Consider the following 27,395-nt stretch of genomic DNA (forward strand, 5'->3'; position numbering starts at 1 on the left):
GTGTTACGTACTTGCAGCAAATGTCTGTCCGCTTTGATCCATTCCAGGTGTTGATGTGGTGAGATTTACCAAGGACAGCGAATACAAGCAGGAGACCATTCTTGGCCTAGCAATGTAAGTTCTAACTTTCTCTGGCTTTTTACAAAGTGAAAGTTCTGTTACTTGCCATTGATTGTATTTATTTCGTGCTTCTTTTTTCTTCTTTTTTTTGTAAGTTGTCATTCATGCATTCACTGCAACCACAGATGTGCTGTTAATGGGTGTAAATTTTGCACATATGGAAGCGATAATGTGTACTTGTAAAAATGAGCAAAGCAATGTTTTGTAAGTTCCAAAAAAAAAAAAAATTCCAGCTGATATGATGGTGGTGATAATGGTGAATGATGATGTTGGTAATTTTGGTGACTGTGATGATTATGATGATGATGGTGATGATGGTGATGATGATAGTAGTTGCAATGATGGTGATGGTGATGATTGTGGTGATTACGGTGATGTTGATAGTGATGATTGTGAGGATGGTGATGATATTGATGGTGGTCGTGATGATGATGACGGTGATGATGAAGATGATGACAACGATGATGATGATGATGATGATGATGACGATGATGACGATGATGACGATGATGATGATGATTTCAACTGTACCAGGATGGTTCAATGTTTGATTCTTTGTTGCCCCAACTAGGAGTCTGGAAGATGATGTGTACAACTTGTCAGTGTCCCTCGCCCAGCGATACCAGCTTCCCATGTGGGAGGTTCTGATGACCCACCTGGAGTTTCTCTTCTCTGACAGTGGGTAAGTCAGTTCAAGCTACCATTTTGTGTTACCATATTCTCATGTGCTTTCAAGTTACTTTGTGAGCATTTGCATGAACTGTGAAATACAAATATGGTATTGAGCTCTTTCAGATTTTGGGAACCACTGCCTGTAGATGTCATAGTCTAGTTAATTGCCTGTTGCATTTCATGGAAGGTTCATGGAACTTGTGCCCTTGAGAACTACACTGTCCTCGCACTGCTCTCATATGCTTTCATGTCCAAGTGTTTACCAGCGAGCATGCAATTGAATGTCACTTTGACAAGGTGAATAACAAGATGACTGGTTTAAATATTCCTCTGGGAGTGTAAAGCTGCAGGCACAGATGTGTTTCAATAAGCCTGGGTGATAATACATTGCAGTGTACTTCTTTGTGTACCATGAGGTGATAAAAAGGCATTGAGAGAACAGACTTGGAAAAAAACAAAAAAACAAACAAAAGATCAATAGATCAGCAAGAAGAAAAGTATAATTGTACCGTATTTGTTTTTCTTCCATAGAACTATTCATATTTCATGAATCAACTTGTTGAATGTTAAATAGAATTTGATATAATGTAGATGATAAACATGCAGTTGCATTGACATGGAAGTAACAATAGATATTGTTACATTTCTGTATTCTCCCATAAAGCTCATCATTTTTGTGAACCCATGCTTGGAGTGTCAAACCAACACAATGAAATGATCTTTGGATTTGAGAATAAAACTCTGCCCCCATGAGTAATCAAAATAACCAAAATATGAAATGCTGTGCAGGTTGTCTACTCCTGAGATTGAGCAGCGGAGCCAGAAGCTGGAACTACTCAACACCCTCCTGGAGAAACCGGCCGACTTCTGCCATCGGATGGAATCCTGCATCTACCCAACCATAGAGGGCGCTGATCACGCCCGGCTCATCTACTACTTCACTCTGCTGCAGAAGAGTGGGGAGGAGGTCAAGAGTCAACTGACCAGCCCTGATACACATGTCAAGCTTCTGAGGAAAATCAAGGCAGCTGCTGCAGGTTAGTCAAAGCGAAAAAGTCATGATTACCGTCTTTTAGGCATTTTGTGTGCAGATGCATCTAGACAGTGATGTTCAAGATGGGGTTCACTGTTCAATAGAAAAAGAGTATGTATTCATAGACAGTGCTAATATCATAATATGTCTTTCAATGACATCATGATTCATGTATGTGTTTGTTTGTATGCTTGATTGTGTATGATGATATCCTTGTGCACATGCTCCTGCTTAAAATATCTGATATGACCTCTTTCCCTACCATCACCATTCTCTGTTTGATGTAGGTCTGGACTACAAGCGTCTGATGGATGGTGTGTCAGATCCAATCAATGTCATCTCCCCAACACTTGTGTCATCAAATGTCCACGTTCTTGCCAAATTAGCTCCAAAGATCCCAACAAAGGTACATTTGTGTTTTTTTCAGATGATTGTTTGAAAGATTTTTGTCAGTAGAATGTTGATTCAGCACTGCGATGCAAAAGTAAGAGTAAAAAAAAATGGAACAAATGTTTTATATTATTTTCAGATATGACTGCCCATCTCTAATGTCAACAAAGTCAATGAAATAAACTTCACTGAATATCTTGTACATTGTAAATTGATTGCCCAAATAAAATTGTAATCAAGGTGAAATTCAAGTAGACACAAAATCAAATCTGCATGTGGCACAAAGTAGTGTAGCTACAGAGCAATCCATAAATGGTCTGCTAGATAAAATGGATAATGATAATGCTGCACATGTCTCGTCTAGCTCAAACACTACAGGAGTCCCTACCTGCTCCGATACCGCGTTTAGACGGGCAAGACAATAGGAGAAGAAGTAAAGTCAGTTGGATGTGTAAATTAAAGGTGCATGGTCCCGGTGTTTTAGTCAAATGTGTGCGCGGGCGCATGGCGCAAGTTTCCTATAGAGACCTACGCTATAGACTTCTCTTTGGCGCTTACGCTTTGGCCCACTTTCCCCGAGTCCGAAGAAGTCCGATTCACTGTAGTCAGTGGTCCGATCACAGTTCGGCTCATGATTTGGCTGAGGAGGATGACAGCTTAAGCAAACTTCTTTTGTGATGTCATAATAACAAGCACATATGCACGCACCCTGGCATTACTACAAACTGCGCGATGCGCAAAGAAGACAACAAAGGCAACGTTACTTAGCAACGCCTACGCACTTTACTCTTGATGACAGCTCAACTTCGGTAACCTTCGTATCAATGCTAACGGTGTTCGGCAGTATCATGAGCAGCGCCATCTATACTACCGGGACTATGCCCCTTTAAGCTATGCATTGTATGAGAGGCAAGGTTTAGATTAACTTGAGAAGTAAGTCGATGAATGATGTTACTTTGTATTGGAGTACGGTAAAGATGTCACAATGTTCCCTGTCATTTAGGTTGACCAGTTCACTGATGTCTTCTTTGTTTGTTTGTTTGTTTGTTTGTTTGTTTGTTTTTCCTCCTAGGATGGAGGCCATTTATCGCAGTCCCAAGTGTTTCTTGCCTTCACCGTCAAAATGTTCTGGGAAGGGGACCAGAACCTCAAGAAAGTCCCCCAGAATTCAGTAAGCTTCCAACCATCCTTAACAGCACTTTTTAGTATTCAAGACTCAAGGGCTTGGAATATTAGACTTGCTACATGATTATTTTAAGCCATTTTAAATCTCAACACTGCATAATTCCCTGTGGTCATGGTCAATGAAGAAACAAAAAATGAATTTCAGAAATCACATTCATACACTGTATCTGTCATGGATTGGGTTTTTGAAAATTGTCTGTCATGCTCCATTATAATGGGAAAACAAATTGTTTATTTGTTTGTTTGTTTGTTTGTTTTTGTTGGGGTTATAAAACTAGTTTCAAACCTTACTATGACATATGCACTGCTGTTTTGCTTCTTGGCTCATCCATGTGCAATTAGCACATAGCTTGAAGTACATTGTATTTTAACCTGTTTGTACAGAGCTGTAAAGAAAAAGAGTTCAAATGCAGTCAAAAAGGTTTTGATGCATTTCAAAAGTTCTTCAATCATTCTGTTGTTAGAACCCTTCAATGCGTGTCTCAGTATCTATCTTCTTCTTTTTGGCACAATGTGCCAAGTTGACACCGGTTGCCAACTATTGCTAGTACATCCTGCTCTTTGCAAGGAAGTGAAGTGGGATCTTTTATGTGCTCGAGTCGTGACTTGCTCCACATAGAGGTCCTCAATTTAATGCCCTATCCAAGGGACAGTGTTTTTGCCTATTACTAAAGGGAATGACATGATTACACATAACATTGCTCAGCTAAACTCTCAGGGACTTGAGTCCAAGCTGTCTTTGATTGCAAGGGAGATGAGTTACTGACTGAGCTGCCATGCTGCATGATCTGTGCCCTTAATACCTGTAGTCTGTAGTGCATGTACACTTGTACCATGTTCATGTTATTCCTGTTATCATTGTTACCTGTGTATCAATCACATTGCAGGCTGATTGGCAGCACCGATACGAGGCGTGCGGCGAGTTCTTCGGTCGCCTGACCCTCTCCGACTTTCTCGACCTCATCTCAAGGATTGTCTTCTCCCAAAAATCACTGGACAAGGTAAAATGCCAGGAGGTACTCTGTACTAAACATCTCTGTTCAACAGTGTCTGTAAAATGGCACATGGGACATGAATTTTATCACAATGAATGCAGTTAGAGTGCATGCTTCTGAATCCATAATTTTGAAGACTAAATGCATTCTTTAGCTTATGGAGAATTAATCTATGTGAATTTATGGTAAAATGTTTTCAAGAAGAGAGCAATAATAGTAAAGAGGAGTACTGATCTGTTGCCATAGCTACATTAAAAACTTGTTCCTAGATTGAGTCATTAATCCATTTGTTTATTTTTGTGCTTACATCTCAGAAGAAATTGAAGATGTTGTTAGCAAGCTTTCAGTGGTGCAATGATCACAGGGGTATTTCTCATATGAGAAAGAAGTATTTGTCCTTCTTCTATTATAGAAATACAAATAGTTATGTTCCAATAATGTATTTATCCTTCTTTGAATTCGACCGTAAAAATCATTCTCTCTGTGACATAGCTTCCTTTGGACTGTCGTCAAAACATCATTAGCCGAGCCCTGAAGTTCACCCGCCAGCAGGGCTCGGGCAAGCAGAAGTTTTCTGGCGAGAGCAGCGAAAATGACCTTGAGGCAGGCATCCAGCAGCTGCAGCAGTACCAGAAGCATCTACAGACACTGACCACAGAGGGCGCCCTGAAAATAAAGCAATTTGATGAGGTACAATATACGTTATTGTGTATCACTATTGCATACACTATTGTGGAAATGTCCCTACATGTGACTTAATGTGCCACTTTATTGTGTAATAATCTTCATGATTTTTTTTCTCACATCATGGGATGGGTTTATATTCTTACAGAATCACAGCATAACCTGTAGCGAAAAACATCAGTGAAATTTGTGTCAAGATTGCCTCATTCATTGTTCCAAAGCTTTATTGAGCTGATATAACTAGTATATTTTTGTGCCCTTTTCATGTTTTTCCCTCTTTGGGTTTAGTCATAAAATTACATGAAATTCTTGTCTTAGAGGGTTATAAGTTGATCATGCAAACATATCTATGTCCATCGAAAGGCAATTCATATTTTTCTCTCAGCAATGGATTCTTCAGTACAAGTACCTTTTCACTTTGAGATATCTTTTCTTCATTTGTCTGCATGACTGCCAGGAGAATGCTACCCAGTTTTTCGCCCAGTATGACTTGAGCCGCGGTGAGGCTGAAGCCGTCAAGTCTGTCTTTGTTGCACTTCTATGCCGCGGCGCCCCACTGCGTCTGCTGGAAGACTCCCTCGCGTGCTCCAAGGTGGGCAAGTGGTCGGTGCTGTCTGTGGTCCGCGAGGCACTGGGAAGGGTACAGACAGCTATCCAGTAAGTTCGATGGCGATACTGAATAGGGTTGATCAGTAATAAGGCGTGATGCCATTTGGGAAATCACATAATGCATGGATTGTGATTAATTTGTTTTAAAAAAAAATGCTTTACTGCATGTAGGTCTTTGTGTAAGTTATTCTACACAAGAATATGAGTAGAATGCAACTAATCGATGAAATATCTGCTATCTTTATATTTATCTATCTATCCATATATGTGTGTGTGTGCATATATTGTATGTGTATATACAGGGTATTATGTATGTGTGAATTATGTTTATTGTCCCCGCCGAACGAGTTCGAGCAGGGGACTATGAAACGGGCTCCGTACGTGTGTGTGTCCGTCCGTGTGTCCGTCCGTGTGTGCGTCCGTGTGTGATCAAAATCTTCAATTTGCTACTTCTCTGTCATTTATGAGCCAATTTTGATTCTGTTTGCTTTATATGATAGCACTACATGGGAGCTTTGAAACTTCTACACAGAATTTCAGTCGTGACTTTTGACCTTGACCTTTGACCTACATTGTACATTTTGCTACAAAATGCTACTCCTTCGCCATTTCTAACCCGATTTCGATTCCGTTTGCTTTATATGATGGCACTAGGTGAGGGCTTCAAAACTTCTACATAGAATTTTGACCTTTGACTTCTTTGACCTTTGACCTTGATTTTGACCTGTATTGTACATTTTGCTGCAAAATGCTACTCCTTCGCCATTTCTAACCCGATTTCGATTCCGTTTGCTTTATGTGACGGCACTAGGTGAGGGCTTCAACACTGCTACACAGAATTTTGACCTTTGACTTCTTTGACCTTTGACCTTGATTTTTTTTACCTATATTGTACATTTTGCTACAAAATGCTACTCCTTCGCCATTTCTAACCCGATTTCGATTCCGTTTGCTTTATGTGATGGCACTAGGTGAGGGCTTCAACACTTCTACACAGAATTTTGACCTTTGACCTTTGACCTTGATTTTTTGACCTATATTGTACATTTTGCTACAAAATGCTACTCCTTCGCCAATTCTAACCCGATTTCGATTCCGTTTGCTTTATGTGATGGCACTAGGTGAGGGCTTCAACACTTCTACACAGAATTTTGACCTTTGACTTCTTTGACCTTTGACCTTGATTTTTTGACCTGTATTGTACACTTTGCTACAAAATGCTACTGCTTCGCCATTTCTTACCTGATTTCAATTCTGTTTGATTTATGTGATGGCACTAGGTGAGGGCTTCAAAACTTCTACACAGAATTTTGACCTTTGACCTTTGACCTTAATTTTTGACCTACATTTTGTTGTACATTTTGCTACAAAATGCTACTCCTTCGCCATTTCTAACCCGATTTCGATTCCGTTTGCTTATGTGATGGCACTAGGTGAGCGCTTCAAAACTTCTACACAAAATTTTGACCTTTGACTTCTTTGACCTATATTGTACATTTTGCTACAAAATGCTACTTCCGGCGGGGACATATATTACGCACCGCGTAATTTCTACTTTTCCTTGTTTCCTCTACATGTATAGTTTGTATCAATAATAATAATGAAAATATAGGCATTTATAACGCGCAACATATCCACTCATAGGTGCTCAAGGTGCACACAATTAATGTTTATAACCAAATACACAATCCGGCCGTGTATTATATATTACTCTACACTTTCATCTGATAATATCACAAATAGTTCATGAACACTAAACAACCTTTCAAATTGATGAAATTCTTACGTCAAATTGTTTTTATTACAACTAATTGACAAATTGCCTTACATCTACCTACAAATATTTAGGTTGAAGTAGGGCAATTTGCCAATAAGTCGCAACTAAACAGCCTGTGTGGCATTATCAATCCTGTTTCTCAACTGACGATACAATGTTAACAGTAGGTCCAGTGGAAGTGCATTTGTAACAAAAAATTGTAATGTCCTTTTTTACTTCATTGTCTTCTTCTATGTCTGCATCCAGGACTGGGAGTACTGTAGAAGGGATTGACCTGGAAGGAGAACCATTGAGTTTCCTGAGGAGAATCGCATCAGCTGTGCAGAAGCATTCCACAGAGGGGTATGTATGCCATGGGGTGGGAATACCGACGGCAAATTATTTTCTAAACATACCTAGATGCATAGTCATACTCGCAAAACCGTAGACATCTGGACTTGGTGAATGGGTCTTTTTTTTTTTCTTTTGTGAGTACCTAACATGTTCATGTTGTAAAAGGAAAACAGAACAAACAAATTGATTGAGACTCGTCTGGAATTATTTCTTTCTGTCATGAAAGTGGTCCCAGATTGAATTCTTTCTGAGGATTTTCCAGCATGTACCATGCAAATTTTAACCTGCATCAGTATTTCTTCCTTTTTGACCAATATATTGTATGTATGTTTGTTTGTGTAATAAAGTAGGATATTGCATTACAATGTGACCAATCCCCTCCCCACCCCCCCCCCTAAAAAAAAGAATTACTCTAAAATTTGTGACATCCCAGTAAACTTCATTTTGACATACTCTGACAAAGCTACCCAAGTAAACAAAGGATCACGGTGTTATAATTATCTCTCCTTTTTTTTTCAGTTACAAAATGAGACAAACAAAATTAACAAAATGTTGAGATTTGTCAAAATTAATATAAGAGTTAAAAGTGGAGAAATATATTGGTCTGGGGTCCCAAAAGCTAAATTCAGAGCTGTTGCCTGGAAACATGAGAACCCTCAGTCTGAGATTTAGAAAAGAGAAAAGGAGTCGTCATTGTATATTATTATATATATTACTCTATTACTTCATTCTAGCTTTCACAGTTTATTTTTTGTTAATACATGCCTACATAAAAATGATTATACTCCTTATCATTTGCATGCAGTGGCATCCTAGTTACCGCAAATCACGTCCTGGACGAGTTGCGACCATTTTGCAGTGACACGTCAGTCGCAGTGCAACCGCGAATTGACGTCCTACAGCTCCTGGAAGAGGTATTAACGAATGTGACCCAGGGCGTTACTGATGAATAAAATTACAAGAAAATTCTCCCTTGAATGAAATTCATTTAAGAGAACATATTGTATGTGAAGAGAAATGCTACAAGCATGTAGATAAAGGAGTAAAAGAAAATAACTGTTGTAAATTGTGGATAAGATTTAGTGGAAATAATGAATAATGATTAGTGAAAGTAATGATTTAGTTATTATTGGATGTGATGGAAGCACTTCTAGATGACTGAAAAAAGATTATGCATTTCTGCCATTGCTATTTGCATTTTGACTTTCAGGGAGCATTTGGCTGTGAAGAAGTAAAGTGTGAAAAGAGAGAAATAAAACATTAAAACTGTTTGTATTATTCTCCTTTCTTTTTATATAATTGATTGATTTGTTTCTTAACTCTTTATGTGCCATGGTTGAAACCCCCTGTGTGCCACGTTATTCTGGGACACGAAGATAGACATGCTTTGAGAAAGACTTCTTTTTTGTTTCCAATTTGTATAACTTCTACACATTTCTGTTAAGCGGGACATAAAAGTGAGCAAAGTTCAAGAGGAATGCCAAACTTTGCTTCGATAAAAATTGTATGACAAATCTATTTTCAATTTCTCTTTTGAATGACCAGTTGCTACATTACTGTAAAGGCATAACTTTTGCACATAAAACCGTGACAGAAACTTAGAATTTACAAGCAAATCTAGTTGGGAACACTGCTTGATAGCCAAACACCACATAGAATGCAAGCCGTATGTGAGAGGAACAAAAGCGTGAGAAACGCTTTCATTGTACTACGGGATTAGCGATTTATCAATCGGTTTTTGGCGGCTTTGTGTGTTTGAGCAGAATATGCGAAGTTGGCACGCCGTCGACTGAGTCGGACATGCGAACGTGGCACATAAGGAGTTAAATTCTTTGATTTACCTGTTTATTTAAAGGTGAGACTGTTTATGTCAGTGCTACCACCTCGACCTTATAGCATCAATTCTTACCATATGCAAGTTACAGCTTTTGTACATGTAAATAAGATTAAATTCAAGTGAAGAGAACTGGAGATGAAATAACGTCATCTAAAATGAACTTTGAATAAGAAAATTACACATTTTGAAGTCTTGTATGTTTTCACCGAACAGTGATATTGGTCTCTTTGAGGTGATGTCGTAACCTCACTTATATACTGTTGGTTTTGTAGAAAAAGATCAAAGAAATCAGTCATATGTTTGGTCAGTAATATACCAACTACACCCAAAGTTATAAGTGCTAAGCTGTAGAACAGCAACAGTTCTCTTCATCTGATGTTGTACTATAGTCAGAGCCAATTCAAATATGGCTTGGAATCGCACTTTGAATGTTCTCAGTCAATTCAGTTCAATTTAGTTCAATTCAATCCATTTCAATTCGATCCAATTCAATTTACTTCAATTCAATCCAGTTGAAATCAATTCAATTTCTATTTATGAGAACCAATGATTTTGCAGTAACAGTTATGAACACTGTCAAATAACAATTTCATGTGGTAATTGAATTGTAATACATGCATGTTTACATGAAATGATAGTTAATGATGGTCATAGACTTGGAGAAGTACAGCTTTTGACTGGGGTCCATTGACATAATATCAATATACAAATTATAATGCAATTGCTCCCACACATTAAAGAAATGACTCACAACACAAACACCAGTGATTGCCATGCAGGCACTAGCTCTATTCTTTTTTGTAATTAAAGAAATTCTCTGCTAATTTGAAGCTCGATACCCCCTTTAATATGAGATTCCCACAAGTTAATAACAAACTGCAGTTGAATTGATGTTGCACATTAATGAGTCATCCATCCATTTCTTGCTGAATTGTCGCCGTCAGACCTTCCCTCTTGGGCAGGCTGACACACAGCTCCTACTGTTCTACAGGACTGAAGCCATTATCAGCTCCTGCTGGGCAGATGTTCAGGTGAGAAACATAATGTGTTATTTCCTTCAATTCATATTTCATTCATTTTCATGACTGAAGACAAAGGAGAGGAGTACATCAACATTTGGCAGGTGATGGGATGAATTTTGTGAAAATGCTTTTATTAATGTGATTCTTATCAATACAGATTACACAGTTGAGACAGATGAAAAGATAAAGATGAGAAAAAACAAGAACAAAAACAAAAACCAAACATACTAGGGAATCCTACACATTGCTTATGATACTGAACATAGCTAGAGGTGTAAAGTATTCAGAACAACAACATGACGAACTGACTTGAAATACATTATTTTTAGCCAGTATTGATGGGTTTTTTTCATGTGTGTGTGTGTGTGAGTGTTTTGTGTGTGTGTGTTGTGTGTACATGGGTGAGTGTGTCTTGAAGCCTGGCTATCCTAAACAATTTTGATCCTGTATTTTGCATAGTATGTTACATAGTCTAAACTATTAACATTATTTATTCTCTTGTTGGCTTGTTGGAGAGAGAATGATCCTCAAATGAGATCAGTGCACACTTGAACCTTTTTTTCCTCTCTCAGGTATTTTCAAACTCTTTTTATCTTCAGGACATACAGTACTTTTTATGCCTCCGCCACGAAGTGGTGCCAGAGGCATTATTAACAATAATTCTCATTCTAGAGCTACAATATGTGACCCGCGACAACGGTTTCAGGCAAAAGTCGCAAGAGGAAATTCCCTCCTAGGCGGGATACAAAGATTTTGACCATTATTTTTGTCGATTTGGGTTTTTTGCAGAAATTGAATCTTTGATATGTTTACTACATCTACACCAAATTTCGGAGCATAAGACAAAGTTTTTCCTATCGAAAATGGAATTTTAAACACCCTATATTGGATCGCACTCGTCAGCTTCGATGTTCTTTCGAACGCCGCGCCAATATGCCCAGTGTTGCTACGGAGCGGCGTCTCGCGTGCGATTGGCTAGTGCGTCGCATACATTTACATAGTTCGGCTTTCGGAGATACGTCTTGCAGCGTGTCGGAAATGTTTTGTCCACGCGTGCGTGCTCCATTGTTATTGCTGCAATAGACACCTGTACGTTCGCTCTAGTGTATGCTCTTCGTTTGGCTTTCTATCAGAGCGTTTATACCGCATTTTCGACAACGGAAATGAAACAAAAAGTGAACACAACACTAGACAGCACTGACTTCCAATGTGAAAACAAATACGATAAGGAACATTGTTTTAACGCATCAGAGTCGCAAATCGTGCAACATGTGATCTGAAACTCACTTGATTTTTATGCTTGTAGTACGACAACAGGTTGATTCAGAAAGACAAGAGAAGAGAGGAAAGGAGCGGTCATAACTGACCAATATTAAAATACACTGTAGGGCCTAATAAACATTAAAATGGAACCAAATTAAGTAGAGTCGTGTTTGTTTGTTTCTTTCTTCTTTATCGCACAATGCAACACATGCGAGACTCCAACAAAACAAAGGGTCCCAAATAATGAAATTTACAGGACAAATCAACCGCAATGATAATGTGATTTGTAAAGATGTGTATATCTGCGCCACCCGTTCCTGTGACGTAAACACACAGGTATAGCGTGTGGAGGCCATTGGGTAATACATGCACATTCACACATAACCAGCAAGCTTGCAATTATCGTATCCGCCATCTTGAAAGACGTTGTGTACGTACATGTACTGGTAAACCACAGAGAGTTCTGTGTGGTACATGGTAAACCAACCCGAGCGAAACGCATTGTGTATTCGGCTCCATACGCTGAGTTCCGAGGAAGGTGCCCGGGAAATTTGACTCTCTCAGTGAGCCAATCAGAAGCCGTTGTGGTTGCTAGAGGTGGAGCTTAATCTCGATTGGCACCATCGTACGGATGGGTGATTCTCAACTCGCATCGCCGGTCGGCATTGTCTTCGAGCAAGAGGTGAATCTTCAAAGCCCGTTTTCTCGCAATTTTGTCAGGCTAACAAATCAAAAAGTGCATTATATTTCGCTTTATTTGACCACTTACGGTGCCGGAGAATGCAAGTGTTTTATATCATTGTAAAGCTTAGGAAATGGGCAATGTGATTCAATTAAAAAATGCATTTTCAAAATTCCCGACTTTTGCCTGAAACCGTTGTCGCCGGTCACATATTGTAACTCAACATGATTCCAAGGCATGGGCAGTGATTCTTGTAAGACCTCATCAGAGTTGCACATTTTTAAAAACTGTCGCACCCTGAAGACATTATGGTGAATAGATTGCTATGCACATTTGATTCTTCACAAATGCTTGATCTCTTCTCCTTTCCCAGGTTACGCAAGACAGTGTAGTCTCTGAGGCCAGCCGTTTTGAGCTGTTTGAGACTCTGCTGAAGTTGAGTGAGAGCATGGCACAACTGTTGTCTCTCTCTGATCTGCTCAAGCAGTGGCCTTCATTTGAGACTACTCACAGGTGAGCCTGCAGGCAGATCCTTGTGTATTGTCTGCCGTAATGGCATTTTGTAATTTGCTTCTTTTTGTTTCCGTTGCCATAGAAACCGAAGCTCAGCCAAATGTTGCTGCTCGCCAGAAATTAGACTGCCTTGAACATACAATGTAATGAAAACCCAAACTGACATTAAGGCGATCATAATGGAGATTCATCAGTCTTGTATCTAGTTACATAGGCATGCTTTTTTGACACCTTGATCATATTGTGACATTTACCAAACAAAAGAAGCAACATGAGCAAACACAGAGGCACATACCTTCTTATATTATTCTACTGCATTGCATTGAAGCTGAAATTTAACCCGTTGAGGACGAGTCCCGAGTATACTCAGGCAAGTTTGTATGGGAAATGTGTGTTGTAGCAAAATCAGCCCATCCTCAATTGGTTAATGTACATTTACATATTGCAGAAAAGTGCTACAGATGTTACGTTTTGTGTATTATTTCTGTGAAGAATTTCTGTTTTTGCTTTCATGATCATTTGACTGTGGGCTAGTGCATGCTTTTCATATGTGTTTTTGTTAATTGTATAGGTGTTTTGATAATTCTATGATTATCATGAAAATATATCTTACATATGAGTGATAGAGCAGGGAAATCAGCTAAAAGAATTTTAACTAACATAGGACTATTCACACATAGGAAATATTGTACATTGCTCATACAAAATGGCACCAAAACTACTTTTATGAACATTAAGTATGATTTTTCTCTTTCATGATCACTGCAGGGGCATCGTAACATAGCCACTTTAAATGATAGTTTGGGATCATTAATACATATTGTAAGAAATATCAAGGTATTTAAGAAAAAAAAAGAAAAGACATATGATACTAATGTTTCTTCACATTGTCCCTGTAAAGCCTACTTCAGAACCTTAATTGATTCATTCTTATTCTGTGCAAGTTTGGGAGGCTAATTCTCTGTTCTGCTGTCTTTTTCTATCTTTCTACTTTAAATTCTCCCTGTAACATAGTACTCCTGTGGAGACTCCATGGATCATGCTTCTATCAAAGATGATAGCTCATGGAGAGTTCAAAGGTCAACTGGTCGTTGACCTCATCAGGGACATACAGGGTACCCATCCACTCTCTTCAGATGTAAGTCTCCTGCTATATCTTCCTCCCCTCTTGGGTGATATAAATATTTATTCGTTGTTTTTTTTCTTATTCACCAGAATCTTTCACTAATTTTAGAACAAATGTGTGAACAACTACCTATAGGTTCACAAAATCTTTAGAGGGGAAAATATGCCAAAGACAAGTTATTTTGGAATGGAAGTGATGATGTGAATGAAACTACAGGTTAGAGAAATGGACGCTGAAACCTAATAAATTGTGTGAAATTAAAGCCACTGCGTTTCCAAATGTCAATGTGCATGGTGATTTTCTGCTCACTTGCAGAGTACTCATATATTTGGTGTCAACAAAGAGATATGGCATACATTTTTATGTTTATGAATGTATTGGATATTGAAAAGAAAAATAGGCCTTTTGATTAAAACATATCAAAATGATGTAATATCCTTGATGCTCTAAGAACAATTCTTTCTTTCATTGTGTTTAAGGACATTTTATATTGCAAAGAAAAAAAAAGCCACAAAGTTTTCACAGACAAGATATATTTTCCAATGGCACTATTAAAGGGACTGTACAGTTCTGGTTGAGGTGGGGATTCATGTTTTGAACATTCCTAAGTGAGATAATGAAAAGCCTCTTATGAAATATGAAAGAGCATGTAATTTTAAGAAGGATTCAACATTTATTTGATGAAAATTGGTTTTCAAATGGCTGAGATATCCAAAAAAGTGCTAATAATAAAAGGCGACATGCCACAACTTTATTAGGATCTCTTTGTCTCACCTTGTTTTTGGATATCTCAGCCATTTCAAAACCGATTTTCATCGAATAAACTTTTTATACCCCTTAGAACTGCATGCTCTTTGACATCTCATAGTGGTTTCTGAATATCTCGCAAAACGTTAAAAGCTAAATCCTCACCTCGACCAGAACTGTACACACCCTTTAATAGCAGTCACATGTCAACAAAAACTATTTGTGATGCATCATCATGAAAGCCATATAATGTTGGGAGTTGGTTTTTGTGTGTTTGTGTTTGTGTTTGGTGTTTGCCAGATATGAATTCGTCAGATGCTAAGATTTAAATAAAAGGACAAGTTCACCTTTATATATACGTATGTGTGGATTGAGCGAATGCAGTAATATTAGTAGAACACATTGGTGGAAATTTGAAGAAAATCAGACAATGCATTCAAAAGTTATTAATTTTTGAAATTTGAATGCCACCATCACTGTATTAGAAAACTACTACAGTTTGTAATGTCACACGCGTAGAAAAATATAAAGAAAATACAAAGGAAAATCAACATATTTTCACTTTTCCTACTCAATGAAGGAGCACTTGACTTGCCTTTCAGAAGGCAGGGGGAATGATATTACCCTTGACAAATGTCAGTAAAAAGTTGAGGGAATGTGTACTTCCCCCCCCCCCCCCAAAAAAAAAAAAAAAAAAAAAAAAAAAAAAAATGAAATTTTAATGGAATTCTCTTTATATTTTCTTTGTATCAATGACATTTTGATGATATTGTCTTTATATTATCTTTGTATCAAATTGTGTTTCTGTTGAATCTGTGCTATGTAAATTTCGTGTAAATTCCTCTTACTTTTGCCCCCCCCCCCCACCCCCCACAAAATGGCAGTGCATAAGAGAGCTTCACTTGAGACTGGTCAAGACTGGTCACCATCTGGTGGCCATCAAGGCAGTCCTCATCACAGCCCAGTCCAGTCTCTATCCGGCCATCGTGGACTTTATGAAGGAACCCAAACACGTAATACTCGTATTACATCACATTTTGTGCCTTAGATATCCAGCTTTCTTGTCTTCCAAACACATACTGTAAGCAATTTAAAGGGATGGTACAGTTTCTGTTGAGATGGTGCTTCAGGTTTCTAACATTTTTTGATGATAATTTTTTTTTTTTTTTTAAAGATAATGAGAAATCTCTTATCAAATATGAAAGAGCATATAATTCTAAGGGAAATTCAATGTTTATTTGCTGAAAACTGGTTTTGAAATGGCTGAGATATTGAAAACAAAGCAATCCTGATAAAAGATGGTACCCACCTTTTATTATGATTGCTTTATTCTACTTTGTTTTTGGATATCTCAGCCATTTCAAACCCGTTTTTCGTAAACTAAACTTTGGATTCCTGTAAAAGAATTTCTAAGTATCTTACAAAAAGTTAAAAGCTGAATCCTCACCTTAGCCAATAATATACCATCCCTTTAAAGAAAAAAAATAATAAAAATAAATAAACAAAACAACCACAACAAAGTCTGTGAAAAAATACAAACAAGCGAACATTTCACTCGTAGGAGCTACCTACTTATGCTTGGCCATCCAAACCATGGACTCTGCGATCTTGATATCCCTGCTAGAGTCCATTAGCAGTGGGCACTTCATCTCTGTTGCGTAGACCTTGTGAAGGCGACCTGATGTCGTCAATTCAGTAGGTCCCTTGGTGATAAGCGTCTTTAATTGCCTTGCCATTAGTTGCTCGGTCTGGACGAAGGAGACTCATCTTCTCAAGTAGTTGAGGTGCCCTTGATTTAATTTTTAAAAGTGTGCGTGGTATTTTCGTGCCAAATTTTAGAAATAAGAATAGAAAATTGAAAGTCTTGTGATTATTGTAGATTGTTGATTATTGTAGATCACCCTTCTTCTGTCTTTAGTAAGTATTTCCAGTGAAGAGCAAAGGTGTTCTCAATTCTTAACTCTTTCAGTCTGTTATCAAGAGGCATTTTTATGAAACAACTTCAAAAACAAAAAACAAATGGTGGATGGATGACTTCAAAACTCGACTGCAGATGTTCCTGGTGTACAATTTTTCTTATATGTTCATTTCAAATACCTTGTCGCTTTGTTCTGATGCTTACTAAAAATTCATTAAATTAGGTGAAGTGACAGGTATGATACATATGTAGAAAAGTAGATTTATATTTTGATGTTAGTGATCCTTTCTGAGAAAGAAACCATTGTTTTCACTTGGAATTTAGAATTGATAGTGTGCAAAAACCTCTCTCTGCACCTCAACTCTTTTATCTATTCACTAAGCAGAGACCAACTTGTGAAGCATGTGTGTGTCAGCAACACAGTGTGAGTTGCAAGTGGCCTAAATCAAAGCTTTTACTCCAAGCCCAATTCACCAGACTCTTGTGGAGTTGACTCTATGTTTATGAATGTACAGGGAAAAGTCTTTTGATGACTGAGGATGGCATATTGCGTCAGAATCAAGCTATCATTTTTTGTATGTCGTGTCATGTTTGATATGTCTGCCTGGATTTCATGCATGTTGTAACTGTTATTGTTCTCCAAGCTGAAAGAAAAAGAGAAATAATGTGAATGCTTTTATACAGGTATATCCTCATGATATTATATATCAACTACATTGGCAGATCATGGAGTAAAGATTAAGTTTTCAAAAGTACCATTTTTTTTCTGAGTAAAAAAGAATCCAGATTGAAATTTGAGTATCATCAAATATGAGAAGTTGTCACAGGCATAAAAATCATATTTCTCTGTACTGTAATTTGTCGTGTTTTGTTTGCCCCCTCAGTTTGGCGAGGAGTCGTACGACGAGGAATTGCTCCAGCTGTTTGTCGGCCGTTCCTTCGCCAGCAAGGTTGTGGACACACCCTACTTTCCCCCTCTAGCAGACTTCCTGCTCACCTCCGGCCAGGATGTGGACACTGAGAAGGTTGCTAGGCAACTGATGGAATCCGGCCACGAGGCAGAGGCATCGTCTCTGTTGATACGGCAACGGATGACACATCCGATGCTCAGCACACTCGACACAGCGTTTGCTGCTGTGAGATCTTGGCTCAAGAAGTAGTATGGCCAAAACCAGTGTATAACCAATACACTTGTTTCATCTCATGTGCATCTTACATATATGATTCTGTCTTATCTTTTCTTTCTTTTTTTCATCAATGATTTTTCTGTACCCCCCCCCCCCCTTTTTTTACCTTACTCTGACGGTTCAGCTCTGGTCATGGAATGTAAGTGCATTGAATCACAAGGCTGTGAGGCAAGCTTGTTCACAGTGGCATAAAGATCTAAATATAGCTCAAAGCAGATGTCTTACACATTTCCCCTCCCTCCCCCTTTTATCTCATAATCAGGGGGGTATTGCCAGACCTTGAGTGCTTGAGTGCTCCTGGTTAATAGTGACTCGTAGCCAAATTTTGTCTTGAACAGTTACAAGATATATAACAGTTATTGTTCAAAGGGCTGTCTGCAGACCTATCACCTATCAGCAAATCATCCTGAATCAATAAATGATAATGTTTTCCCATACATTATTCCTTAGACTTTCTCCATTTGCACAAAACAAACAAATAAAACACACATAAATGAACAAACCCAGAAAGTATTCCTCTTGCAAGAGTCTATCATGACTGACTGTGCGTCATGCTGTGGAGCAAGGTCAACCGTCAATCTTCAGGCAAATCTTCACATGAGGATTTTCTCTTCTACATTTACTCACAGATGATATTATAATTTCCTCACACCAGTGTTGTAATCATTCAAAAATCATAACACTACCTACTCTTTGGAAGAAGAAAGTTAACGATGTATAATAGTTAATGAAATGTTTAAACCAAAATATGAATGTCGGCATTTCTTTGTTTTACGAAACCAAGGGAAACATTGTGAGGCAGTAGATAATTATGGCATTGCCACATTTAACCTTGTGTAAGGCATATGCTTCCCAATGGACAATCTTCTTCTTTTTTTTTTTAAGCCATGTCAATGTTGCTTATTTTGATTCAGAAACAAAGTTTAGACAGGCAAAACGTGGAATGCCTGCTTACTTTGTAAAGTTTTCTGTGGTTTTTTGTTTTTGTTTATTTGTACATGTATCTGTAAAAGTGGATATTTTTGTGTGACTAATTTTTCACGCTTGGCCGGGTAACAAGAGTTTTGCATTTTTTTAATTCCGCGGAATCAAATCACACACAGGAACATATGGCAAGGAAAAGTATTTGCGTGCTTCATTTTCGCCCTGGTTTCTGGTTGCGCGAAATGCACGAAAATTTCAACCAGTTAAAAATAAACCTAGTAGCCACACACAGAAAACTCTCTTCTGATTCTTTGAGAATTGATGAATATTTTCTGCCTATTTGTGTGACAGTCGATTAGTTATTCTAATAAAAATTAAGTACTTGCCAGACATAACAGTGTGACAAGTTTGATGCTTTGCTTGTGGAAATAGCACAAAGACTTTTCATGTGACTACTTATCAAGTTCCTCTTTAAAGAAAAGCAAGACTTAAAAGATTTACTGATAGTAAACAAAAAATGTAAGGTCTTTGTTTTAACAGAGCGCTTGTTTTGGTTGTTTGCTGGAAGTAATGAGAAATTCATGCCAGTAGTGCTTAGTAAGGTGTATACTTAGGTGACTTTTTTTTTTTTTTTTTTTTTTTGCTTATTAGTAGCTCTCTTATTTAAGTACCTCTTTTTCTGCAGCTCACCTCAAGTATAATTATTATTTATCACTGCATTTAGTGTTAATGATTTTTGCATTCCTCAAATCCATGTAAATTGTGTGGGTAGCTATGTGCCTGATCTGTTCAGGTGTTTGTAAAGACCTGACATTTTATGATTAGATGTTTGTTTTGTTTTTATCAAATAGTAAAAATGTAAGGAAATTCATACTAAGAAATAGGATAATATGCCTATCTGTTGGAAGCTAGAAAGATATTAATTTACTTTGTTTTTCTCGTAAGACAAACAGGTTGTGACTATTTAAATATGACATTGAACTCTTTTTGATGAACAAAAATCTGTGTTGAAGAGTGATGGACAGAAAAAAAAAAACTTTGAAATTACAGTCAGAGAAATTGTTTACAAAATTTTGATGACAAATTCATGTATCTATGTGTGTTTCTCCATAATTTATTCTGCTTTTTGACATACTTGCATATCAAAGGACTTCTATGATCGTAACTTGCTGTTAGTACCTGTACTCTGCTCAGTTGAAATTTGCAGTGTGTATACGGTCACCTAATCACAGGGCGGCAATTTGAATATAGTGTGTGATACAGTAACTGTAGTCAGTCTATGAAGCACTGAAAATATATCATCTCTACTGGATTTACCATGCAGCTTGAGATGAAATGCATTCATGGCAAGCTGTATGCACATGGTAATCAATGTGTAAGTGAATGGCTGATACTTTTCTTCAATCTTATTAATTTTTGTGATGTCCCTTTGTAGTGCACGCATCTATGTTACAGAATGTGTTGCTTCCTTGAACTTTTGAACTCTGCGACAAAATGAATAACATTGTTAAATCTCGCCGTATGTTTTCAAGCTGGATCAGAGGAAAAGAGGCATGTTTCTGTAGGTGGGTCCTTCTCCTCTTGTACGGGGGTTTGTAAAATGGGGTATGTTAAAAGTGTCGCCTAGTGCAAAGCTGCAACTCCATGTTCGTGTGTGTGCTGTATGCATAACAGCATCATGTTTGCATGGTGAGTGCGTATTTCATTTCCATGTGACACCGCACTCTGTCTCAGTGAATTCATCATTAATCATTAATTGTATCATTTGTTAACAACAGCAAAAAGAGCGATTCTGTGTGCAATACAACTGTACGTGTATTATACATCGTGTTGGCAATCAACATAGTTGTGCTAGCATGTCATCAGAGCATAGGGGATACGAGAGATACGGATGAAAAACAACAAAAGAATACAGCAAGCCTAAGAATCTGCTAATTCGTATACTATTACGCCGTAAAACTTTTGTGTCATCATCATGTGTACAGTAGTTATGTGACTGTTCAATTGGACTGTTGAATTCTTCGTATGATGTAAATAAATAACGTATAAATAAATAATACAATGCAATAAAAGTAAATATACACATGTTTCATGGTGAGTTTTATTTCATGCATGAGTGTGCTTGTGTGTGTGTGTGTGTGTGTGTGTGTGTGTGTGTGTGTGTGTGTGTGTGTGTGTGTGTGTGTGTGTGTGTGTGTGTGTGATGTATTCATATTGAATACATATTTTATTGAAAAGAACAAATCATGGACACATTTCTGGCAATGTCTGACATTGAAGCTTACCAAATGGTGCATTGTGACGATGGGCGGTGATGGTACTAACGATTCTGATTACTGTACTTTGGTTGATGATTATTGGGAGTGGTGATGGTAATGAGAGTGATGTGGAGTGTTGTGTGGATTATGATTTTGATGATGGTTGGGAGGAGGAAGTGGAGGAGGAGGAGGATAAAGATGAAGATGATTTGATGATTCTGTGAAATTGGGATGATAGCAGACCTCTTAACCATTTTGAATTTGGAGGGAAGAATCTGACTTTTGACCATTCCCAGCTATTGTTTCAATAGACATTTCCTGTTTTTCTTTATTAACTAAACACTCCTCTTGGAATTGCTCTTTCTTTCCTACATTGTGTACTTTTGAGCCAAATCATCTTTTTTTTTTTCCTTTTTTTTCAGCCAGAAAGGTTGGGAGGTCTGTGATAGCGACAGACACAGGCGAGTACCGTTATCATGGTTATAACGAAGTCCTCGGGACAGGCAGTTTTCTTTCGTTATACAGAAATTTTGCTACACTGTACACCCGAACAAAGATATCTAGATGATAATTTTTGGGCCCAGAATTTGACTTTGTTGTATCCGGCATTGCATTATAACGGGAATGCACATTACTGCGCAATAGTGATGGTGGTGGTAAAATTTCATGATTTTATGAAATTGTTTTATGATTCTATGAGTAGTTGAGGACGGGGATTTCAAGTGTTGATGGTGACGTGTAATGTTTCAAGAGGTTGTTATAGTGTTGATCCTGTTGGTGGTGGTGCTGTAGATGGTGGTGACAGTGATGATACATCTTACAGCAGACGTTGAGGAAAAAATCCGGGTAGTTTCCAAGACCGTCTCATAGATCAACGTACATTGTGTCTTATTGTACTCGTAGTTTAATATCACAAGTGTTGTAAAAAGTAAATCAAACAGTCTGGTAAATATTATTCACATTACATAGATACGTTCCTTACCTCGCCAAATTATTTACAGACTCCTTAAACACACAAATTAAGAGAAAATCGCCCTCAAGACACGAAATAGGGAGAGAGAGAGAGGGGGGTCGGGGACGAAGCAAAGTACGAAATTAGCAGGTCAACGATATTTTAAGCTTTTACGAACATTATGGCTACCGGAATAAAGAGCCATTTGCCAGATTCGTGAAAGCAATTTTCTCTAGGACCCATTATCGTCGACACTTGCCTGCTCTTTCCCTCCCGGTAATGATGATTGCCCAATCCAAAGTGAATTGCCAATGATAGCAGTTCATTCTACTGCCGTATGTCTGTGTTATCCCAATGTCTGCACAAATATACGCGGAGTTGTTTGAATCAGGCCGAGGCTCATTGTCAAGCCAGACGGGATTTGGGTCTGACAAAATATAGTTTTCTTTATTTTAGGATTTTGTCATTATCATTATTATTTTTCTTGCATTTTCATGTCGGTATTCTCAAGAACACCAACCCTGTTAATGATTCGCCATAATAGGAATATAATACAGATGAAATCTGCAGGTTGTTCTATCTTTCCAGCAAACTCATGCATTCATACCTACTCAAATCATAATCTTTATATAAATGACTGGTGACGCGGCATTTGCTCCTGCGACAATTGCTCCGTTTTTATTTTCTCCAAGGACTTATGGTTAGGGTTAGGGTTGTCATAGGGTTTTAGGTTTAGTTCGATGTGAGGATTAGAATTACGGTGAGAGTTATATTTGTGGTTAGAATGTATGTTTGGCTTCGCGTGCAGATATTTAATGGTATACCATAGGAGCAATGCCATGGAAGCAAATTACTGGGTAACTAAATATTTATATTTACATTTATATTTATATTTATATTTATATTTACATTTATATTTATATTTATATTCATATCTATATTTATGTTAAAAATATAGTGCTGCAAGATACATGTAGTACCTAAAGTTGTCCATTTTCTGTTACTTCTTGCCCAAGCCAGGCCAATGATTTGCATCATCACATTTCAAGTAGCAATATTTCGCTCATGGGCTGTTATCATGTTCATTGGGTATCTACGAAACGAAAGAAGTGAGGATGCGTTCTTGCTTAAACGCAAAGCCATAATGTCGTCTACGCTATCTGATAAGCGAGTCGCGTTCTGCTGTTCATCACAATGTATATCCCATTTGAAGCAATGTCATAAAAATAACATAACATAAAATAACATAACACTGATATCTACATCATGCCTTTTCTCTACCAGTTACAAAGCACCTCTGACCGAACTACCAAGGAGATGGGGGAGGGGAATGGGCAGAAGGAGAGAGAGGAAAACAAATCAGTTCGTCGTCTGCTCACAACTGATGAGTCTCTCTCTTTTTTTTTTCAAATTCATCATTGTTTACCTGTATAAAAGATAGACCAATAGACTCATTCGTACATTACAACGGATGGATATATATATATATATATATATATATATATATATATATATATATATATATACATATATATATATATCTATATCTATATCTATATATATATATATATATATATATATATATATATATATATATATATATATATATATATATATATATATATATATATATATGTATATATATATATAATATATATGTATATGTATATGTATATATATATATATAGATATAGATATAGATATATATATATATACATAGACCAGTGTGTCCCAGTTGCATTTAAAGAAAGAGATGTTTCGATGCAAAAGGGACATGGTATTACTTTCTATAAACCAAAGCAAGACAAGAAAATATAAGAAATTATATGCAGATTCGATCAATCCTCTTTGCCTCGATACGAAGATCATTCTACTCATTGTATTTATTATTCAGATTGAATTACAAAAGAAGTCTACAATTTTTCGGTTGGGATGGTTATAGGCCTACGCATGACATCAGACAAGTGTTCATGTTTGCTTTTTTTCAGGCTTCTCAATCATCGATATGGAGAGATTTAGAGACAGAGATGAACGGAGGAGAAGAGGGAGGAAGGTGGGGGGGGGGGGGAGAGCGAGAGCTAGGAGGGGAGATAAAGAGACAGACAGATAGAGAGTTAACGGAGGAGAAAGGGGAAGGAGACAGGAGAGCGAGACATTGAGAGAGAGAGATCAGAGGGGGGGTAGTCAACGCCGGGAGAGATGGAGATGGGGCGGGTATGATATTATGACGCCCGGCCTCAAACTGTTGATACGTAAGAAGATGCAGTTCGCATTAGGTAACTTTTTTTTTTATCTTCAAATTTCGAGCATCAATATAGAAGATTTCACTTTTACTATTGTCACTTACGGATGATTAATGCAGATTCACTTGTCAAAGTGGGGTAATCCGCGCGCACACAGGCATGCTTCAAAATTAAACTGTTTGATCTGAATGGCTTCATGTTATCTTGACAATTCATCTGTACAGACATGACAGAATATCTAAAAACAAAATGCAATGGATACATTTAGCTACCTACAGAAATGTCCCCTTGTTATCTTCATTATCATTAATAATCATTGAGATATTTTTGATACTTGATTCTTGTAGCACATGGACGCAAACTGAGTTAAATCACTTCTGGTGAAAAAAAAAAAAAAGATTGATGGCAATATATCCTATGAGATAAATCGATACCTGTTGCTGCATTGATGCTCAACGTTCCCGTTATAACGATAAGAAGTAGTCAATGCAAATCTGTTCTCCAGTCCGTTTGAAGATACTGTGTATTTCCATTACTGATGGATTCTCTGCTGGCAAATGTTTGCTAGGAATAAAAGCAGTTATTCAAAGCGTTCGTTTCGGGAAACATGTCACTCTTTCTCGTATCAAATAGACGTTTTTTTTTTTGTTTTTTTTTTTGTTTTTTTGAAAGGCGATGATGCCAAGAGCAGGTGTACGGTTTTGAAGGAGAAAAGACAGAAAAAAAAAAATAGGAAGGATGTCAGTCAAATGAAGACATCAGTTTGGACCGAAGAGAGAATATAATTCAGCGCCACGGTATGATTATAATGGATGATATTTGATTCAGAGCTCTCTCCTTTTTTTTTTTTTTTTTTTTCTATTTACACATGGTCTTCACCAGCGACAGCTCTGCAGCTTATTGCGGGGGTTGTCATGGAGTATAGGCCAAGTTTTTGAGTGCGCTACGGAAATTACAAAAGTCTCCGACAGTAATATTGCTCGGACAGACGCTTTCAAAACCAAACACAGCGTCTTTCACAATGAACAAAAAACGCTTATCAATTCCATGTAATTATACCCACTATCAACACTAACAATAAGGACATGATCGAGTCTACATAGATTACCGTCATGATATATCCAAGTAACAGAGATCTTCTGTCAAGATTCATATCTTTCCGAGAAACAAGCTATATTCAGACAAAGGACTACTTAAGTGGGTGCCATTATATAATCATTACGTAATCAAAGCCTGACCTCCCCCGTCATATCGCAATTTTATTGAAATAAGTGGAAAAATATCGGCGTGATCGTTCTGAGAAGAACAAAAATGGCAAGGCCATTTTTTTTTTCTTTTGGGGGGTCTTTTTTGATTCATGAACACGAATGACATAATGTCAAGCTCATGTTATCCAAGGTGCACACCATGTTGTTCATTCATTGTTTGTTTCCTTCTTCATCGTCTTCTTGTTAACTTCTAAATGAAAAAGCGCGTCTCCAAAACAAGTTAATGATGCAGTATACGCTGCACCCTGTCAGACCCCAACAATATTTTTCTCTTTATAATGAGAATGATAATAATAATAATAATAATAATAATAATAATAATAATAATAATAATAATAATAATAATAATAATAATAATGATAATAATAATAATAATAATAACAATAACAATAATAATAATAATAATAACAATAATAATAATAACAACAACAATAAGTACAGCATTTGTAATGCGCCATCAATCTTGTGGCCTATTCTGAGGCGCAGAGCGACATAATGTTATAAAGAGAATAACATACATTATAATCATAGTTGTACATGAGAAGGTTGAAGAAGAAGAAAGAGATAGAAATATATACCCGATGAGCAATTCAACGAATATTCAACCAAAACAAGATGCGAACATATATGACTTCAGAAGCTTTTTAAATGTTTCAATGCTTTCTGCTGTTAAAAGCCCATTTCTCATCTTCACTAATACTATACCATCCCTTTAAGTTATAAGTTTACAAATGTATTGTTCTTATTTTTCCTCTTTTTCTCTCAACGTATTGAAAGTCAGGGCTAAATACTTTATAATTCAGAAAATTGTGCTCTTAGACACGTTCCAGAAAAGCGCCATACAACCAAGGCAATTGCTATATCAATTATTCCATCTTCTTCTTCTCTTAATTATATCACAAAGGCCTGCCTGAAACAGAATCTCAAAGTTGTATATTTCTTTACCAATCAGGTGCTGGTGTTTCTTTTAATTCTTTGGCGGGAGCTCCGCCTTCAACTGACGCTCCCGTCTCATGCGAGAAATTTGCTTGTTACTGTAGTGTATCTTGTAGGATTAATGTCCATTATCAGATTATGTGTCTTTACAATATTTTTTTTCTCTTCTTTTCTGTCTGTTATCTCTTCATTTCCCTCTCCTTTCCCTTCTTGATAGTGTCCGGAGCAACCCTCAATATTTGAGTGCACATCTAGTTCTTAACCGATTTGAACTCAGAAAAGGACATTTGACCAATTATGCTATCATTTAAATAAGACAAAGCAATGGGGTCTTTTACCAAAATAGAACATTTCATTGCAATTATCATGGACCTGAGTAAGGCCTGCGATATTATTGATCACAATAATTTGTCATATGAAATGGTAAAATATGGTATTCGAGACCAGGCTATTACTGGTTTAAAGATTATCTACACAACAGAAAACACAACAGTAAGTATTTTACCAATCATTTGAATCCATTAATAAAACAAAACATCCTCTGTGGAGTCCCACATTGATCGATTTTAGGACCGCTTTTGTTTTTGATCTATCATTGTCTATAATGATCTTGTATATTCCTCGTCATTGCTCCATTCCATTTCATTTAAAGATGATACGAGCATTTACTTTTTCCATAAAGACCTATATATAAACATTGCTTATGATAATATGATTTAGA

At 37.2% G+C, this 27,395-nt stretch overlaps 1 protein-coding gene across 1 annotated transcript in view; it reads left to right on the top strand.

Annotated features, from left to right (window-relative positions):
• Positions 1-18,171, top strand: part of LOC140231169 (NBAS subunit of NRZ tethering complex-like) — a 57,862-nt gene extending 39,691 nt beyond the window's left edge. The window contains exons 43-57 of the mRNA XM_072311317.1: positions 48-114; positions 692-802; positions 1,582-1,829; positions 2,113-2,231; positions 3,288-3,386; positions 4,288-4,401; positions 4,888-5,085; positions 5,537-5,736; positions 7,712-7,807; positions 8,604-8,712; positions 10,580-10,666; positions 12,976-13,115; positions 14,130-14,253; positions 15,873-16,001; positions 17,791-18,171. Of these exons, the coding sequence (XP_072167418.1) occupies positions 48-114; positions 692-802; positions 1,582-1,829; positions 2,113-2,231; positions 3,288-3,386; positions 4,288-4,401; positions 4,888-5,085; positions 5,537-5,736; positions 7,712-7,807; positions 8,604-8,712; positions 10,580-10,666; positions 12,976-13,115; positions 14,130-14,253; positions 15,873-16,001; positions 17,791-18,066 (2,117 nt within the window). The 3' untranslated portion in view covers positions 18,067-18,171. The remainder of the gene's footprint in view (positions 1-47; positions 115-691; positions 803-1,581; positions 1,830-2,112; positions 2,232-3,287; positions 3,387-4,287; positions 4,402-4,887; positions 5,086-5,536; positions 5,737-7,711; positions 7,808-8,603; positions 8,713-10,579; positions 10,667-12,975; positions 13,116-14,129; positions 14,254-15,872; positions 16,002-17,790) is intronic.
• Positions 18,172-27,395: the final 9,224 nt, after the last annotated feature.

This window comes from Diadema setosum, chromosome 7 (genome assembly GCF_964275005.1).
Source record: "Diadema setosum chromosome 7, eeDiaSeto1, whole genome shotgun sequence".
In the NCBI taxonomy this organism is placed as follows: Eukaryota; Metazoa; Echinodermata; class Echinoidea; order Diadematoida; family Diadematidae; genus Diadema; species Diadema setosum.